We start from the raw sequence: 20,139 nt of genomic DNA on the forward strand, positions 1-20,139 counted from the left end.
GGTTGGAATCCCAGCTCTTACACATGTGGACATAAGGAGGACAGTGGGCAGGCAGGAAGGCAGAGAGTGGGTTTTAGTGAGCTGATACTCATTTTCAAGGCTATAACAAAGTTTTTCTCTCTGTCTCTGTTTCCCTCTTTGCATGACTTTCTCTGGTGTTTTCACCTTGCTCTCTTCCTCTCTGTTCTTGGTCAAGGTCTTTGCCCTTTCTTTTCCTTCTTGCATCTTCTCCTTTTTTGCCTCTTTCTCTCTGTTTTTGACTTCTCCATTCCCAGGTTGCCTTCGTGCCTCTGTCTTCACCAGTGATGAATAGCTCGATTGTGCAATATCCCCCAAGTTGTTTGGGCACGCTGGGAGGACAGCAGAGTGGATCAAAAGGGGATGGGCTGCCTCTGCTTGCTGTCATTGTAGCCCTTTTTGTCTTATTGGCCATCTGCATTATCATGGTTGTCCACTTTGGTCCTGATTTGCGAAAGGTCCAGGTTACTCTCCCTCAGGAGCCTCAATCCCTGAAACAAGAAGGTGGCATTCATCTCACCCATTGGCAGGCACTGCGCTCCCAACTTGGAAATGGGTCCCAAGAGAGCTACAAGGAAGCCCAGCCTTGGCCTGCTGCTACCAGCCTCTGCACCCATTCCAGCATCCCGGAGCTTACATATCTATGAAGAGCAAATCTGGAGATTTCTCCTTACCACCAAAAAAGAGTAAATAGTTGGACGAAAATCTAATAGGAAAGGGAATAGAGGATCTGCACTTCAAGACCAAAAGAGAATGAACAAGATGGATTTCTTGCCTGAGCTGATGATTTTTCAGGGGTCTCCTTTCTGGGACTAGAAAAATAAATGCCGAGTTAGGGGTCCCCCTGGAAACATGCTGCAGTTTGTGTACTTCTAATCGTTCCATCCTTGTCCCACCCACTACTCCATAGACCTAGAACCCCATTCCTCTGCCCCATCCTGTCATCCCCAGGCCTCTGAACCTTTTCCCTTTGCTTACTTTTCTCTAATCTTCCTTCCCCAACTTTCCCTCCTCTTCTAGTCTCCTTTGCCCCCACATTATGGTCAGTAAAGTCCACCTAGAAAAATGACCCCTCCAGGACCCTTTTTCATTTCCTGATGCCCATTTAAGTCCTACCTTTCCCAGACCCTATGGAAGGAAGTGATTCTGTTGGGGTCACCAGCTAGCAAAATTGGACATGAGGTGGGGAACCCAGGAATGCTGGCTCCTCACTTCCCCTCACTCAAACCCACCCTCAACCTCTATTAGAGCTCACATTGATAGCTGTCTTTAACCTTGAACCATGAATGGAAGATGTCCAACCGGATTGGAACAGTCCTATAACCTGTGGGTTGCCAGAGCAAAACAAAGAAAACAGGCTAGAGATAGGAGAGTCAAGAGACAAACAGAAGTTTAATTAATTTCAGAGTGAGGAGAATAACATATGCATATGGAAGCCCCCCTCCTAAGAAGGAGGGCTTAACATGTTGAACTACAGACAGTTCTTACATACATCCTAAGCTGGACCATGACATAATTATTTTTAGATCTTGAGTTCCCATGGGCCCTGTGGGAACAGTATTGTCTCAAGTCTTGAGGGTCACACCCACCCTGCAGGGTATAGAACCAGAGTTCTGTGACCAGAACAGAGATTATGAATATGTGATGTATGGCCATGGGAAATAGGGGGAGCTAAATCCTGGTGCTGGTCTAAGCAATACACTTTGTCAGAGGGTGATATCATCCTTAATGCAAAGGATTATTGTTATTCCAAGCTCAGGGCACAGCCTGATTGTTAGGCCTTAGCTCTGGAAAAAGAGTTTCACCACATAATCGCTGCCACCACATAATCATTGCACCCTGTTTTATCAGTCTCAAAATTGCTTTATAACCTTTCATTGTGTAATTGTCACATGGTATAATTCTGTTTGTCATGCTACTTAAAAGGTAAACAGAGCAGCAATGCATTCACCAGTGGCATATGGATATGCATTCATCTCTTGTGATTGTGAGCTGTGAGCCTAGAATTCCCAGCACAAGTGCATTGTCAGTATATTTCTGAAAGCCAACTTGTGTGGTTTGTTTAGAGCACTACAGGACTAACGATATTTGTCACTCAATCCCATAATGAATTACCATAGGAGCAAAGGGAGTGGGAGGGCAGGCAAAAATGCCACGAGTAAGTCATGCGATATGGTAATACTGGCACAATTAAAAAAAAGTTTCACACAATGGTGGCACCCCACTTCTTTGCAAAAAAATTTGGCATAAAATCTGTGATGATTATGCAGTGAAATACAGTATCGCCAAAATATTTTGACAAAGGAAAATATCCATTCCTCTCTCTTCTCCATCCTCTTAGAGTCAATACTTTCTATTCAGCTATCCTTTTATATACAAAACAGACCTCTAAACTAGGGGTGAGAAACCTGTGGTCTTGAGGTCATATGTGGCTCTCTGGGTCCTCAAGTCCTCAATTTTGATGGAATTCAAACTTCATAGAACAAATCCCCTTAATAAAAAGATTTGTTCTGTAAAACTTGGACTCATTCAAAAGGCTGCACCCAAGGAAACTGAAGGTTCCCCACCCCTGTGAGTATAAACCCTTAAAAATCCCCAGACATCAAGAGGCTCCAGAGGTAGATGTAGGAAGCCAGGGTTGACCACTAGCCTTCCCTTTTCAGCAAAGGGGAGATTAGAGGAGTTTGACTATTGTCACTTTGTGTCCTGTTGGGTATGGTTTAAGGAACAACTGCACACAAACACACAAGACCTTTGCCAGGAGTCTAAGAGTGCCAGCCTTTGACCCTCTCCCTTAGAACATACAAACCCATTATATAAAAGCAATCCCCCCAGAAAAGGAAAAGAAAGCCCTGTTATAGGTGGGAATAGGGAGAAGTCCCCTGCCGGGAGAAGTAGAGGAAGCTCTGAACCTAGGAGGGGACAGCAGGGATGATCAGCAGGGGCAGGTGAATTGAATAAGAGGCTGAGGGGGCAAAAGGAAAAGACTAGGAGACATTATTTTGGAAAGGTCTCTTCCTTCTGTGCCCTCCAAGTTCTCTCTCAAAGCCCGTTCTGTGGAGCTGTCAGCAGATGCTGAGTGACTACTCTGTGCTAGGTGCTGTGGGAAATGCACCCCTACCCTTGAGAGAAGGCCTCCTGGAGCTCCTGAGACACGAGCCTTCCAAAAGGCAGAGCAATGTGAACAAAAGCACCTCGGCAGTACTGACCCCAGAGTTTAAAGGGGGAACACTGAGTAGCAGTGTTTCACAGGGTGCCCCTGAAGTCTGGACACAAAGGACATCTCATTAACTATGCATATTTTCAAGAAATGAAATGAATGAAATTTTCAACTACATTTTATTTAATTAGCATAAATTTTAGCGATGACAAATTTCATATGTAATAAAAGCTTTCATTAGCTATTGGGGATGGTTTTCCATATTAATGAGATTAATTTAATTTAATTAATGAGATTTCCTATATGTCTCCCATGTCTTCCTATGAAATCTCATTTATGCTAATAAAATGTTGAAAATTTCATTCATTTCTTTCCTCAAAAATATGCATAGTTAATGAGATTTCCTACGTGTCTAGACTTTAGGGATACCCTAAAGATGTTAGATCAGCGAGGGCATACAGCATGGATGGGGAAGGTGAGGATCGGGTCAATCCACTGCCATCCCCCACACCTCTGTCAAATGCTCTTCTCTGACACCCAGTCTCCCAGCCTGAAGTCCATTCATTATGATGCAGGGAATCCACCACGTACCAGACAAGAGAGAAGAAGATAGCTTCTTGCATTTGTCTATTGACAGAAACAAGTTTTCTGGGTTCCTCATGCACTGTCCCTCAAGGCAGGGCTTTTGAGAAGAAAAAATGAAGTAGGATGATTGGCAAATTGCTTCTAATGACTATAGAATCAAGGAGCTTGTAGGATGCTCCATGTGTCACCTCACTATGGACTAATGGAGAGATCACTAGACTGGGAGGCAGCTGGCCTGGGTTCTAGACCTGGGTCAGATGCTTATTAGTTGTGTGACCCTGGCTGAGTCATTCCACTTTTGAGTGTCCAGCGCAGGGTAAGGGACTCAAGGTTCACTGTCAGATATCAGTCCAACTATAAAAATAAGACAGCAAGAAGATACCTCTGCAGGCACAGTCCTTTGGAGGAATCTGCTAGAAGACAGCTGCAGGATCCTCCTGAAAAGAAAGGAAAGGACTGTTCTGCTGTTCATGTTACATCGTCCTGCATCTTGTAAATACTGGGGACATGTATTGCTGAGTACCAGTCCTCATCTAAGGCAGCAATGGAAAAGAGAGAGGATGCTTGCCTGACAAACCCTCTAGGACAGGGCTTCTTAATCTAAGGATTTGATTTTTAAAACATTTTGAAAATCATATTTCAATATAATAGGTTTCCTTTTTAATCTCACGTGTTTTATTTTATGCATTCTGAAATGGGGTTCATAGGCCAAAAGGGTCCAGGAAACAGAAAAGGTAAAGCTCAGGCCTAGCAGTCCCAGGTCCCAGAGTCAGGGACGGGGAGGATGAACAGTATTTTCTGTCCCAAACTGTTCTCAGTGTAAGGTCAGAAGGGTCAGCAGGATTGCCAGGCATCCAGCAGATGCAGATGTCTGGCCTGGAGTGGTGCGCTAACCAGAGGACCAGGGCCAGGGTTTCTTGGGTATGGGGGCTGAGTCAACTCCAAGTTATAAGAAGGGGAGGTCATTGCTTAGAAACCATCAGTACGGAGGGAGAGTGGCTGGTCCGAGCCACTGATGAGGAGCTCAGGTTCCTCGAACAAGGTGGAGGAGGGGGCCACACCCAGGGCCCTCTCAGGCTGCACAACAAACTCTTCTTGCTGTGCCTGCCGAAGGTGACGAAGAATCTCCTTAGACAAAGAGAAGTTGCTTAGAGCTCCATCCTCCGGCTCTGGAGAGTGAAATCAAACAAAAGCTCAATGAACAAGTACTTGTTAATCACCTACTATGTGCTAAGGACATGGGAACATTTGTATCATGCAGGCAGCCTCACTGGATGCACGAGTAATGGTGCACACACCATTGACTCTTGGGACACCAGGAGAGTGCCTCGTCTTCTTTTTTTTTTAAAGCAGTCAGGGTTAAGTAACTTGCTCAAGGTTACACGGCCAGATGTTTCTGGGTGGGTGCTAAGTGTCTGAGCCCGGATTCGATCCCCAGGTCATCCTAACACTGGAGCTGGTGCTCTTACTCGCTGTGCTACCTGGCTGCCCCTGAGAGTGCCTCTTCTTATATCCTGGAGGTTGGGGGCTCTACCCACCCCTAAAGCATCCAGGAAATATGGAGCAGGGGCCCCTAGAGCCATAGAATCACATAATCATTGAATGGTGGTGCTGGGAGAGACCTGAAAATCGAGTCCGACTCCACAATGTTTCAAGTGGGAACACTGAACCCCGAATCAGACCGAGTCTCCCAAAGTCCCACAAAAATTCATGGTAGAATCAAGACTAAAAGAACCAGGGCCTTCTGACATCCTGGGAACACTTCCTCCCCGCTTTTCTAAGCCCAGGTTGAAATTCCGTGGAGGGCAATGTCCCAGGTTCTTGGGGAAGCCTGAGCTGTGGCCCTTTTCTCCAGGGTGAGGCAGGATAGATATATGTGGGCCAGGGAGGTGGAGAGGAAAGATCCTGGACTTGGGGTGAGAAGGCCTGGATTAGAATCTCAAGTCTGATCATATTAGCTCCGTGACCATGGGTGTGTCATTTAAATTTTCTCAGTCTCAGTTTCCTCATCTGTAAAATGGCAAGGAAGGAAGGAAACAGGCATTTATTAAGCACCAACTATATGCCAGGCACTGAACCTGGGAGGAGGATGCTATTATTATCCCAATTTTACTGATCAGGAAACTGAAGCAAACAGGTTAAGTGGCTTAGACCCAGGGTCATATAGCTAATAAGTGTCAGAGGCCAGATTTGAATTCCAAGTCTTCCTAACTTCAGACCCAGTGCTCCTTGGCAACTGCTAAGAATTCATTTTTAGAGCACATCAAAGAATTTTCCTTCCAACAACTCTGTGATGGAAGTAGTATAAGTCTTTTCATTCCTTTAATTATCTCTATTTTCCAGATGAAATGGAGGTTTAAGGACAGCTAGGTGACTCAGTAAATAGAGCACTAGCCCTGGAATCAGGAGGATCTGAGTTCAAATTCAACCTCAGACACTTAACACTTACTGGCTGTGTGACCTTGGGCAAAGTCACTTAACCCCAATTGCCCTGCCTTCCCCCCTCCCAAAAGACCAAAAAATAAAAATAAAAGCGAAATGGAGGTCTAAAACTTGTCCATGATAAAAAAGCAAGTATCATAGCCTCCTGCTTCTTAATTTAGGAGCTCAGCTATAAAAGTCCACCCTGGCCCAGGGCCTACATTGACCCTGCCCCCTCACCCTGGTACACAATGAGGCGACAGCAGTCACGGGCCTCAGGGGCATCCTCAAAGATGTCTTCCAGTGTCCGGCAGAAAAGTTTGGCTTGCTCCAGGCGGTCCTTCCGGCTAAAGCCAGCCCGTTCATCCTGAGACATGGCAAACAGGGTCTGCAGTGGGGTAGCAAACTCGAGGACACAGACTTCTGCCTAGTAAGGGTAGAAAGGAAGGTTGGGTGGTCTCCCATTACATGGCAATGGCAATTAGTGCCCTCTGACCTGAGGGGCTGTGGCCTATGGATCTACCCACCTTAGCTGGCAAACACAGGCTTCTGAGGCATGACAGTCTTCATCAATTTATTTCTGCTCTGCCAGGAAGCCAGGCTGGGTACTGACTATAACCCGTCTTTGCTCTTGACTTCAGTTGGCACTTGGCCTGCTACCTATGTTGTACTTACCCATTACCACCATGGGGGTTTTTCCAGAGGCAACCCACAGAATTGAGATTCTTGCTTGGGCTGGGCAGAAGCTGTGGTTCAGCAGAACTATTCAATACTCTGAAACCCACAGTGCTTCTGATGCTCATTCTTCAGGTTTTTGGAACTGAGCCTTTGGAAAACCCTGATCAGGGCAGTGATGGACAGAGCCAGATCCAGGAACACAGAATCCATATTCCTGCCTCCATCCCTGTCCTCAACTCCCTGCATTTCCCTGCTCTACCCCTCTCTCCTCACCAGGCATTATCACTCACCTGTTGTCCATTTTCCCAGATTGTATAGATGCTGTTGGAATAGACCCTGCCTTTAACGCCTGCCCGGTCAGCTCTGTGCTCTGGTAGTTCTTGCAGGAAACGAATGTTGGGGTCAGCCTGACTCAGGTTGTCAGGGACCTTGCAATCCAGAGGGATGAGGATGTGAAGCCGATGGCCCTCAGGACTCCTCAAGACATCCTTGTTGAACTGATTATAAACTTGGATTCGGGCCTGGAGCCCTGGGTAGGGACCAACAGCAAAGTCATTCAAGGAAGGAGACAACCACAGAGAAAGAAAGGTAAGAAAGGTGGAGGGATGGTCATCTCGTCTGGTTTCTTGATGCCTATCATAAGCCCAGAAAGTTAGTGTGCTATAGTAGGATCAGGGATCAGTTCAGAGCTATGAGGGATCTGGGAGGTCATCTGGTCTAACCGCCTCATCTTGGAGATGAGGGGCTAAGAGGGATAAAGTGACCTGACCAACCTCAGAAAGGTAATAAATAGAAGAGCTAGGATTTGAAGCCAGAGAATCTTCCAACAATCTTTCCTTATGCCTCACTGCCTCCCTATGTTCTTAGGGATTTACCAGGAGAGATCCTGCCTTGTGTTTCTTTTCCTGGAGAGAGGGAGAAACACTGGCAGGAGATCTTTGACAACCATGCCCCTTAACCTGACCTCTTCAGTGGACCCACCCAGCTGCAGGGGTGTATATTTATGTGTACATGGAGAAGGACATAGTACCTGCCCTCTGGGGAGATAGCAGGCTGTCCTGGCAGCAAGGCACTTGTGCCTTCCATGAGTCTTGTATGGAGAGAGATGTAACTTCACTCATCTACACATGTAACTAGTCCAGGTCTGAAAGTTCTTACTTTATCTAAGCTCAGTCTTTCCTGAGGCCCTTTCCCACCAAAAATAAGAAAAATAAAAACCACCCCCCTACCCAACTTTGGAAAAAAAGAGGAAGTCAAGGAGAGAACAGCAGGCCCCAAGGACTATTCTTTTCTTCCCATTCTTCTCTTCCCCCCCCATATTTCTGCATCAGCAAATATTCCATCCATAGGGCTGTAAGAATGAGGCACAATTCCTCAGAGGTAATGACTGAGGCCCATGCTACACCCCTGTAATGGAATTATGGCCTAGATTCAGAATTGGTCATTGGTTTCTGTTCCTCACTCCCCTATAGTGGTACTGATGAATGCATATTCAGCATGTGGCAGTGTAGGGAGACCCCTTCCCACCATCTCTAGGGTTTGTCTAGGAGGCAGTAGGGAACAGTAGAACTTAACCTAGGAATTTGGAAATAATCTTTCCCCCCTTTCCCTCCTCCCCCTAGGTTTGAATCTTGGCTCCATCATTGATTCACCTGGACCCTGGACAATTTACTTTACCACTATGGGTCCATTTCTTTATCTATGAAATGGGAATAATACCTGCCCTATCTATCTCCCAGGGATTTTGTGAGTAATAAATGAAATGACATTTGTGAAAGCACTTTGGAAACTATAAAACACTTTAGACAGGTAAAGAATCCTTATTATTGTCTAGTGGGTCTTAGAGATGGTGGTAGGGAAAGAATAAATCGGGGAGGGCCACTCACCAGGAAGGATCAGCTTCAAGTATCCGATATAATATGACCAGGCCAGTCCATGGGCCACATTGAGATGTCTCTTTTCACAGACTTCAGAGATCTCAGCTGGACTCAAGCTCTGGAGGGTAGGGCAGATACCCTCATGAGTGTTGGGAAGAGGAATCCATCCCAGGAGAGTCACTCAGCCTTGAACAGAACTTACGCATCTTTTGGTACTCAGTCTACCATTCATGTAGCATCCCCAGCTACTTCACACAGAGTTAACAGAGGGCTCAAAAAACAAATTCTCATTGGCGTTTTGTAAAACCACAGATCCCCAGTAGCCTCTCCTATGCTCCCCTGGAGGGGGACGGAAGGGTCAGACACACTCACACCCACTCCCTCCCTCCTGATTTGGTCACAAGTACCCTTCTGCCTCCCCTGTCTCCAAATCTACCCGCCTGGTCTTTTGTACCTGGAGGCCTAGGAGGAAGCTCAGTGCTTGAGAAAGACCCACTAAGGCAAAGTTCCAGGTCAGTGATGGGCTTGGCTTAGTAGAAAAAGTGATACAGAAATATCCTGAGAGCAGCAACAGAGAGCCCCGCTGCAGTGGGAAGCTTGTACAGGCTCGTACTGCCTGCCAGTAACTACCCTGGTACCTGGAAGGTCACATGAAGAGAAGAGAAAGTAAAGATGGTACATACTCAGAGGTCTGAGCAGTGCTCATGGCCTAGACTAGCACTAACAGATTCTACCCCAGGTTTCCTGACCACTCTGAATCTAGGCCCTGATTCCATGACAAGCACGTAGCATGAGCCTCAGTCATCACCTCTGAGGAGCTGTTCCTACTTCTTATAGCCGTATGGATGGAATATTTACTGATGCAGAAATATGTGTCGGAAAGAGAAGTAAGAACAGGAAGAGAGAAGAATAGTCCCTGGGGCCTGCTGTTCTCTCAACTTCCCCTTTTTTTTCCAAGGTTTGGGGGAGAGTGGGTTTTATTTTTCTGCTTTTCAGTGGGAAGGGGCCTAGGAGATACTGAGGTTAGATAGATAAAGTAAGAACTTTCAGGCTTGGTGTAGTTACATGTGTGAATGGGTGAAGTTACATCTTTCTCTATACAAGAGTCATGTAAGGTACAAGTGTCTTTACCAGGGCAGGATGCTGTCTCCCCATAGGGCAGGCACTATATCCCACCCCATGTACAGAGCAGAGGTAAAGGGTCATGAAGGAAGGGGAGGACAAATGGTAGGAGAGATGTTTAGGAGGAATCTGGAGGTGAAGGATAGAGTTAGTGGATAAGAGGGAAGTAAGGAAGATCCTAATAATAATAACAGATAGCATTATATAGCATTTAATTTTCACAATAGCCCTGGGAGGTAAGTGCTATTATTATTCTCATTTTACAGATAAGGAAATTGAGGTTGATGAAAGTTAAGTGACTTGTCCAGGGTCTCATAGGAAGTATTTAACTTGGATCTTCCTGATTCCAACTTGTTCAGTCTTGTCTGACTCTTTGTGATCTCATTTGGGGTTTTCTTGGCAAAGATACTGGAATGTTTTATCATTTCCTTCTCTAGTCCATTTGACAGATAAGGAAACTGAGGAAAACAGGGTTAAGTTGCTCAGGGTCACACAGCTAGTAAATGTCTAAGGCCAGATTTGAACTCAGGAAATCAAGTTTTCCTGATACCAGGCCTGTCACTCTATCCTCTGTGCTCCCTAGCTTTCCCCCTGATACCAGGACCAGTGCTCTATTCTTCCTACGACCTTACCTGGATTGGATATGACTGAGTTCCTCAGCGAGGCAGCAGGCCCCCTTCAGCAGCAGCCCCACCTGCATAGAGGTGAAGGAGAACAACAGCCACTGGAGGGTGTGGGCAGCAGGTTCCCCGAGGATACACATAATGACCAGACAGAGGCTCAACAGGACAAAGGCTGCCTTCTGAGCCCCTTGGCCTCGGGGCTGGGGGATGGCGGGGTGGAGAAGGGGCCTCTGCATCTGTGGGCACAAAGAGACTCACTGATATGGCCGGAGGCTCCCAACTTCCCCTCTTTGAGAAAGACCACACCTTGGAATAAAGGAGCAGACAGGAATGAGATCTCATCTCTGCCCTCCTCTGCCTCATCCCTTCAGAGGGCCCCCCCACATGTTCTCGTCTCCATAGATCACAGAACAGGAATATACCTGAAGATACACAGTTAGATGTACACAGATGTGTTACTGACACTCTCCTCTCTAACCCTTTAGTTAGCCAGGTAAATAATCTACCCCTTACCCTTCTACTTACATCCCTGCCCAGCCTCACCCACATTCCTTCCCTCTTCAGGAAGCAAGCAGAGCCTTGGAAACTGTATACATTGTTCCCGCTTCAGTAGGGGAATGAGTTGAGTTTCACAGAGAGCTACAGACTGAGGATTGGGGTCTAGGGGGCATGGAATTGTGGGGAGAGGTCCATGTCCACTCACCTTCTTGTCTTTGTGGCTCAAAGGCTTCTGGAATTCCTAGGCTGCTTCCTCTGCCCTACTACTCTGCTCAGAAATCTGGCAAAGAAATCTCAGAAACTTACTTAGGGGTAAGGACTTAGTCATAATTATGGAAAGTCTTCCTGGAAAACAACTGAAAATAAACGTGTTGGGACTTCCAGTGCCAAGACGATAGAATGAGGAAGGAACCCTCTGAAGCCCTCCCAAATTCCCCTTGAAACAATTAGAAAACCACCTTAGAATTGGTCTAGGAGCAGGGAAGCAGCTTACCAGCACAGGAGGAAAGGTCTGTCACAGCAGGGGACCTGCAGCAAGGCTCCAAGCCTGGGGCAATCCACTGTGAGGCTCCACCCTCCTGCAAATGCAGCCCCCTAGGCATGTGAGCATTCTGTGTAGTGTAATAACACCCCATTGCAGAGACCCTACCCCAGCAGAAACCACCAGCAAAGGTTTGACCCTCTTGCTGACCAGTAGTAAAGCCCCACTTTGGGGCTGACCAACAGTGACACCCCTAACCCTGGGGTCTACCAGTTGTTTCTACTACAAATCTACTACTTGTTTCCATAGCAACCCAGTAATAGGGCCCTACCCCTGGGAGGAGCAGACCAGTAACAAGATCCCTCCTCCAGGACCAGCCACCAGAAAGACTCTGGTACCATGACAACTCAGAAGGCAAGGCCCCACCCCTGGAGCAGGCCAGGAGCTAAACCCCACACCTGAGGAGACCAATGGGAAAGCCCTACAGTATAAGCCAAAAGGGAAGCTTACCCTCCAGAGAAACCAAGCACCTAAGACCTGAAACCCAATGAAGGCAGCAGTAAGACCCAGAGTCCCAGCACAAAAAGCTTGGGACAGTGCAGGACCAGAGTCCAATTCTCAAATAAAACACCAAGTCACAAAAAAGAAAGACCAAAAAAAAATGAGCAAAAAAAAAAAAAAGAGCTTGAGGACAATAGTGTCACAAAATGGCTACATGTGAAGCCTCAAAGAAAAATGTATTTTGGTCTCAGACAAAAATATTCCTGGAATAGTTTTAAAATTATTTTTAAAAGCATATTAGAGAAATTGAAGAAAAATTGGGAAAAGAAATGAAAATAATTCGAGAGAATTATGGAAAAAAAGAGTCAATAGCATGAGAAAAGATATACAAAAATTTACCAAGGAAAATAACTCCCTAAAAAATAGAATTGACCAAATGGAAAAGGAAGTACTACAGCTCACTGAAGAAAGTAATTCCTTAAAAATTAGAATCAATCAAGTGGAAACTAATGACTCTATGAGACATCAAACTACAATAAAACAAAATTTAAAAAGTAAAAATATAGAAGAAAATGTGGAATTTCTCGTTGGAAAAAAAAAGTGACCTAGAAAATAGGTCCAGGAGAAATGAGATAAGAGTTATTGGACAACATGAAAACCATGATTAAACAAACAAACCTGGACAATATCTTTCAAGAAATTATCAAAGTATACAGGCACTGGGGCATAGAGATGTACCGTGCCCTCCTGGAAAGTTGGAGGGGATATGGGTGAAGATATGGGAGAGAGAAGATTGAAGGAGGGGATATCCAGTGGGATCACTATTTAGGGGTGGTGGGTAGGGGAAAACTGGGGAGAAAATGTGTAACTCAAAATCTTGCGGAAATGAATGATATAAACTAGAAGTTAATAAAGCATTTGATTAAAAAGAAAGAAAAAAAAAGAAATTATCAAAGAAAACTCCTCAATATATTAGAAGCAGAGGGCAAAACAGAAATTGAAAGAATCAACTGATCATTGCTTAAAAGGGATCCCAAAAGAAAATACAAGACTTAATGGAAAAAAAAAAAAAAACCAAGAAAGAGAAAACATAAGAAATTCAATGAGGAGGGCGGCTAGGTGGCGAAATGAGTAGAGCACTGGCCCTGGAGACAGGAGGACCTGAGTTCAAATCCAACCCCAGACACTTAGCACTTACTAGCCATGTGACCTTGGGCAAGTCACTTAACCCCAATAGCCCTGCCTTCCCCCCTGCAAAAAAAAAATTTCAATGAGGTTAAACTGTTTATATTTCTATATAGTGAAATGATATTTGTAATTCTTAACAATTTTATTACTATAAAATCAATTGAAAGGAGTATATATAGATAGAGTATGTGGATATAAGGTGACTTTGATGGGATGATACCCCAAAAACAAAATAAAGGGGTGAGAAAGAAAAATTGCACTGGGAGAAGAAGGAGGGGGAGATTGAATGGGGGTAAATTATGTCACATAAAAGAGGCATGAAAGAATAAAATAGAGGAAAAAATGAGGAGGGAGTGGCAGGCAAAGCTTAAACCCGACTTTCATTAAAATTGCCTCAAAGAGGGAATAACAAGCAAACTCAGTTGGATATAGAAATCTATCTTACTCTATAAGGAAGTGAAAAGGAATGGGATAATATAAGGGGAAGGGGAGACTGATAAAAGAGAGGGTATAGTGGGGGAAAGTGATGATCAGAAGCGAAGCACTTGTGAGGAAGGAAAGGGTGAGGGGTAAGAGAGAGAGAGGTATAAACAAAAAATGCCATGGAAGGAAATACACAGTTAATTATCATAAGTATAAATGTGAATGAGATAAACTCACCCATAAAATGGAAGCAGATAGCAGAATAGATTAAAAACCAGAATCCTACACATGTTCTTTATAAGAAATACATTTGAAGAAGAGAGATACATACAGGGTAAAAGTAGGTGGCTGGAGCAGAACTTATCGTGCTTCAGCTAAAGCAAAGACAGCAGAGCTAGCACTCATGATCTCAGACAAAGCAAAAGCAAAAATAGATCTAATTAAAGGATATAAAGAAGGGAACTATATCTTGCTGAAAGATACCAGAGACAATGAAGTCATATCAATACTAAATATATATGTACCAAATGGTATAGCATTTAAATTGTTGAAGGAAAAGTTGAATGAGTTATAGGAGGAAATAGATAATAAAGCTACACCAATGGGAAACCTCAACTTTCTCCTCTCAGAACTAGATAAATCTAACCAAAAAAATAAACATGAAAGAAGTTAAGAAGGTAAACAAAATGCTGGAAAAGTTAGATATGATAGATCTCTGAAGAAAATTACATGGGAATAGAAAGGAATATATCTTTTTCTTAGCAGTACATGACATCTACACAAAAACTAACCCTTTATTATGACTTAAAAACCTCACAACCAAATGCAGAAAAGCAGAAATAGCAAATACATCCTTTCCAGATCATAATGCAATAAAAATTACAATCAATAATGGATAATGGAAAGAGATTAAAAATTAATCAGAAATTAAATAATCTAATCCTAAAAACCAAGTAGGTCCAAGAACAAATCATAGATACAATTGATGACTTTATTAAATAAAATTGCAACAAGACAACATACCAAAATTTATGAGATGTCACCAAAGCAATACTTAGGAGAAAATTTATATCTCTAATGGCTTGCATCAGTAAAATGGAGAAAAAGCAGATCAATGAATTGGGTATGCAACTCAAAAAACTAGGAAAAGAACAAATTAAAAATCCTGAAAATCAAAGGTGAAATTAAGAAAACTGAAAGTAAGAAAACCACTGAACTAATAAATAAAACTAGAAGCTGGTTTTATGAAAAAAATAATAAAATAGATAAACAATTGATTAATTTGATTAAAAAAGGAAAAAAGAAAAACTAATTACTAGTATCAAAAATGAAAGGGGTGAATTCACCACCAGCGAAGAGGAAATTAAGACAATTGTTAGTTGTTAGGAGCTATTTTGCCCAATTATATGCCAATAAATTTGACAATCTAAATGAAACACAAGAATATCTACAAAAATATAAATTACCCACATAAACAGAAGAAATAAATACTTAACCCAACATCAGAGAAAGAAATTGAACAAGCCATCAATGAACTTCCTAAGAAAAAATCCCCAGGACAAGATGCATTCATCTGGTCCTAGCAAATTCTACCAAACATTTAAAGAACAATTAATCCTAATACTATTAAACTATTAAACTATTAAACTAGGGATGGAGTACTACTAAATTCCTTTTATGACACAAATGGTGCTGATGCCCAAACCAGGAAGAGCCAAAATATATAAAGGAAAAATTATAGAACATTTTCCTTAATGAATATCGATGCAAAATTTTTAAATAAAATACTAGCAAAGAGGTTACAGCAATATATCACAAGGATCATACTCTGTGACCAGGTGGTATTTATACCAGAAATGCAGGACTGGTTCAATATTAGGAAAACTATCATCAGAATTGACCATATAAATAACAAAACCAAAAAAGCTTTTGAAAAAATACAGCACCCATTCCTATTAAAAACACTAGAGAATACTAGAATAAATGAAGCTTACCTCAAAATGATAAGTAATATTTATCTAAAACCATCAGCAAGCATTATCTATAGTGGAAATAAGTTAGAAGTCTTTCCAGTACAATCAAACGTGAAGCAAGGATGCCCATTATTACCTCTATTATTTAATATCATACTAGAAATGTTAGCTATCGCAATAAGAAAAGAAAAAGAAATGAAAGGAATTAGAATAGGCAACGAGGAAACAAAATTATCACTATATATTACACTACACTTAGAAAATCCCAGAGGAACTGAAAAACTCCTTGAAATTATTAACAATTTTAGTAAAGTTGCAGGATACAAAATAAATCCACATAAATCATCAGCACTTCTATATATTAACAACAAAGTCTAGCAATGAGAGATAGAAAAAAAAATGCCAATTAAAATAATTGTAGACAATATAAAATACTTGGGAATCTGCCTGCCAAAACAAACCTAGGAACTATATAAACACAACTATAAAACACTTTTCACACAAATAAAATCAGATCTAAACAACTGGAAAAATATTAATTGTTCATGTGTAGGCTGAGCTAACATAATAAAAATTACAATTTTACCTAAACTAATCTGTTTATTCAGTGTCATACCAATCAAATTATCTTTTTTTTTTAAGCAATTGGGGTTAAATAACTTGCTCAAGGTTACATGGCCAGTTATTTCTGGGTGTGGTGCTAAGTATCTGAGCCCAGATTCGATCCCAGGTCATCCTGACTCTGAGGCCCATGCTCTTACTCACTGAGTCACCTGGCTGCCCCTAAGCAATTGGGGTTAAGCAACTTGCTCAAGGTTACACGGCCAGGTGTTTCTGGGTGGGTGCTAAGTGTCTGAGCATCCCAGGTCATCTCGACTCTGGGGCCGGTGCTCTTACTCACTGTGCTACCTGGCCACCCCCCAACCAAACTATCAAAAATTATTTTATAGAGCTAGAAAAATAATAAAATTCACCTAGAAGAACAAGAGCTCAAGGCTATCAAGGGAATCCATGAAAAAAAAATGTGAAAGAAGGTAGTCTAGCCATACCAGATCTTAAACTATACTATAAAGTAGTAATTATCAAAACAATCCAGTACTGGCTAAGAAAAAGACTAGTGGATCAGTGGAATAGATTAGATATAAATTACATTATGGTAAATGACCATAGTAATCTAGTATATGATAAACCCAAAGATCCAAGCTTTTGGAACAAAAAGTAATTATATGACAAAAACTGCTAGCAAAACTGGAAAACAAGGTATAAAACCAGTTGGTATAGACCAACATCTCACACCATATACCAAGATAATGTCAAAATGGGTATATGATTTACACACAAAGTGTGATAATAAAATAAGCAAGTTAAGAGAGCATGGAATAATTTATCTGTCAGATTTATGGATGGGTGAAGAATGTAGGACCAAAGAAGATACAGAGAGCATTGCAAAATATAAAACAGATCATTTTGGTTATATATAAAATTAAAAAGCTTTTGCACAAAGACAAAGCAACCAAAATTATAAGGAAAGCAGAAAACTGGGGGAAATTTTTTGCAACAAATATCTCTGATAGAGGCCTCATTTTTCAAATATGTAGAGAACTGAGTCAAATTTGTAGAAATACAAGTTATTCCCCAATTGATAAATGGTCAAAGGATATGAACAGGCAGTTTTCAAAAAAAGCAAAGCTATCTATAATCATATGAAAGAAATGCAAATTAAAACAACTCTGAGGTATCACCTCACACCTGTCAGATCGGCTAATATGACAAAAAAGGAAAATGATAAATGTTGAAGGGGATGTGGGATAACTGGGGCACTTAAGTGCTATTGGTGGAGTTGTGAACTGATTCACCCACTCTGGAGAGCAATTTGGAACTATGCCCAAAGGGCTATAAAACTGATCCAACAATACCACTGCTAGGCCTGTATCCCAAAGAGATTTTTTTAAATGGGGGAGGGGACTTATTTGTACAAAAATAATCATGACAGCTCTTTTTGTGGTGCCTAAGAATTGGAAATTGAAGCAATACCCATCAATTGGGGAATGGCTAAACAAAATTCGGTATATGACTATAATGGAATATTACTGTGCTATAAGAAATGACAAGCAGGATGATTTCAGAAAAAACCTGGAAAGACTTATATGAATTGATGCATAGTAAGGTAAAAAGCAGCAGGAGAATGTCGTACAGTCATACTAATATTGTTTGATGAAGAATTGTAAATTACTTAGCTATTCTTAGCAATACAATGATCTAAGACTGTTCCATAGGATTAATGATGAAGAATACTATCTGACTCCAGAGAAAGAACTGATATTATTTGAATACAACAGGATGAAATATATTATTATTCTCTTTTTTTTCTTTTATTCTATTCTTGTACATAACAACTAATATGGAAATGTTTTACATAACTGCATATGTATAACCTATATCTTATTGTTTACTATCTCAGGGATGAAGGGACAGAATTTATAACCTGAAACTTTAAAAAAATGTTAAAAAAATTTTTTTAATCTTGGGGGGGGTAAAGAAAATAAACCTGTTAATTGCTCCCTCCCCCCACCAGATTGGTGTAGCTAGTATTTCAAGCATTTTTTTTCTAGACATGGGGTCATAGGCTCCACCTGGGGCTTCTGTCTCACTTAAGAAGGAGGGAGCCCCAGCAGGATTTTACCAACATCAGTCTTGATTCTCCTGAACTGAAACTATCCTTCCCCCCTCTTTGAATTTTCCCACAGCATATCAGATCTCCCCAGGTTAAATCTGTTGGCATTTGCTCAATTTTGATTCTCCTTGATTTCTCTGTAGCTCTTGATATAGCACTCTTACCTCTCTTGGGAGGGAACAAACATTTATTATGTGCCAGGTACTATGCCAAATGCTTTACAAATATTATCTCATTTGATCTTCACAACAACCTTGGGAGGTAGTGTTAGCCCCACTTTACAGCTGAGGAAACTGAAAAAGTCAGAGGTTAAGTGACCTACCCAGGATCACTCAGCTAGGAAGTATCTGAGATTAGATTTGAAGTTAGGTCTTCCTGACTTTGGGACCAATACTCTATCCACTGTACCACATAGCTGCCTCTTGGCTTCCTCAGCATTGCATTTTCTTGCTTTATTTTTCTACCTTGCCCCTAAATCTTAAGTTGTCCTCCAAGGCTCTGCTGGGACTTCCCCCTTGTTTCTCTACTCACTCTCTTGAACTTGGTGATCTCACCGGTTCCCTTGTGTTCAATTATTGCCCTAATGCAGATGACCCCCCCAAATCCAGATTTTCAGCTTTAATCTCTCCCCTGAATTCCATTCCACACTAACTAACTACACCTGGTCATCTTCTGGATGTCTCATCAGCTTCTAAAAGGCAACATTTGCAAAACAGAACCCCTTATGTCTTCTAAACCTGCCATTCCTCCAGACTTTTGGATTTCTATTGAAAGCACCCCCATGCCCTCACCAAGTTTGTACCCTCAGCATCATCCTTGCCTTTTATTTCTCCTTCAGTTTCCAAAATGAATTAATTTCCAAGTCAAGCCAACTCTACTTCCAAAACAATAATAATAGTTGCTATTATTGTAACAACTGATATTTATCTATCACTTTAAAGTTGACAAAGGACTTTACATATATTATCTTGTTTGATTCACAATCTTTAAGACATATGTTCCCTCACCTCCATTCATACAACTGCCACCCTGGTTCAGGACCTCATCACCTCTAGCCCAAACTATTGAGACAGCTTCCTAATTAGTCTTCCCCCTTCCAGTCTCTCTAAGCAATTCATCCTCCACACAGCAGCCAAAACAACCTTCCTAAAACACAAATCTGATCATATCATTCCCCTGCTCAAAATTCTTCAGTGACTCTTTGAGATTAAATACAAAATATTCAGTATGGCACCAAAGGCCCTCCATAGTCTTTCTCCAACCTACCTTTCCAGCAATACTTCATGCAATACTTTCATACACTAAACAAACTGTCTTAAATAAGAGGCAAAAAGGGAACTGAAAATAAAAGTGTTAATCCCCCAACCATGGGTAGTTCAGCCCACAACTCTAGCACAGCACAGCAGGAATCTAGTTCTAAGGTCATTAGTACTGAGAATGCAGACTTCCAAGTCAACCTACTAGGATTATTAGGCTCATCAGGGACCTTAGAGGTCTTTTAGTTCAAATCATTTATATTACATCTAGGAGGAGAGGGTGGTCAACAGTGTCAAATGCTGCAAAGAGGTCAAGAAGGATGAGGGCTGAGAAAAGTCCATCAAAATGGGCAATTCAGAGACCTCTGGTACCTTAGAAAGAGAAATTTCAATTGAGTAATCAGGGCAGAAGCCACACTACAAAGGATTGAGAAATGAGAGGAAAGGAAGTGGAAGTACCAAGTGCAAACAGCTGGGAATAGCTCTGAATTTGGCTGAAAGAAGGAGAGATACAGGATGATAGCTAGGGGGGATGGTAAGATCTAGTAAAGGTTTTTTTGAGTATGGGGAATACTTAGACTTAGATTCAGGTGAGGAAACTAAGGTCTGTAAACATTAAATAACTTGCCCAGTCACATAGAAAAATCTATCACTTTTTAAA

The 20,139-nt window shown here is 42.0% G+C and overlaps 2 protein-coding genes across 6 annotated transcripts in view; both read right to left on the reverse strand.

Moving 5' to 3' along the window:
• Nucleotides 1-9,924, reverse strand: part of SPATA24 (spermatogenesis associated 24) — a 96,726-nt gene extending 86,802 nt beyond the window's left edge. The window contains exon 1 of the mRNA XM_069104346.1: nt 9,915-9,924. The gene's annotated coding sequence lies outside the window, so the exon portion shown is untranslated. The remainder of the gene's footprint in view (nt 1-9,914) is intronic.
• Nucleotides 902-19,518, reverse strand: STING1 (stimulator of interferon response cGAMP interactor 1). 5 transcript variants are annotated; one of them, XR_011171624.1, is made up of 10 exons: nt 11,188-11,780; nt 10,494-10,720; nt 9,194-9,377; nt 8,749-8,857; nt 7,153-7,391; nt 6,425-6,611; nt 4,750-4,932; nt 4,146-4,200; nt 3,770-3,860; nt 902-1,342 (listed from the first exon to the last, which is right to left on the reverse strand). XR_011171624.1 is itself a non-coding variant. In XM_069104337.1 (10 exons), exons 4-10 carry the CDS (start codon nt 10,718-10,720, stop codon nt 4,118-4,120), a joined length of 1,212 nt encoding a protein of 403 aa, XP_068960438.1. In that variant the 5' UTR covers nt 11,188-11,262; nt 11,476-11,560; nt 19,489-19,518; the 3' UTR covers nt 1,384-4,117. The 5 variants fall into 5 exon arrangements, 4 of the variants coding, with proteins under 4 accessions (XP_068960441.1, XP_068960438.1, XP_068960439.1 ...); XM_069104337.1 differs by lacking the exon at nt 902-1,342 and adding an exon at nt 19,489-19,518 and having other exon boundaries at nt 1,384-4,200; nt 11,188-11,262; nt 11,476-11,560; XM_069104340.1 differs by lacking the exon at nt 3,770-3,860.
• Nucleotides 19,519-20,139: the final 621 nt, after the last annotated feature.

Source organism: Petaurus breviceps, unplaced genomic scaffold, assembly GCF_028583685.1.
Source record: "Petaurus breviceps papuanus isolate PSGF00001 unplaced genomic scaffold, PetGlider_PUasm1.0 685, whole genome shotgun sequence".
Classification (NCBI taxonomy): Eukaryota; Metazoa; Chordata; class Mammalia; order Diprotodontia; family Petauridae; genus Petaurus; species Petaurus breviceps.

What these genes read in the sequence shown, in the direction of transcription:
- STING1 (XM_069104337.1), bottom strand. Translation starts at nt 10,720, where the DNA reads ATGCAGAGGCCCCTTCTCCACCCCGCCATCCCCCAGCCCCGAGGCCAA. An exon ending in CTCAGTCATATCCAATCCAG is followed by an intron (nt 9,378 to 10,493) that starts GTAAGGTCGTAG and finishes GTGACCTTCCAG; the next exon opens with GTACCAGGGTAGTTACTGGC. An exon ending in TCGCCTCATTGTGTACCAGG is followed by an intron (nt 4,933 to 6,424) that starts GTGAGGGGGCAG and finishes TTCACTCTCCAG; the next exon opens with AGCCGGAGGATGGAGCTCTA.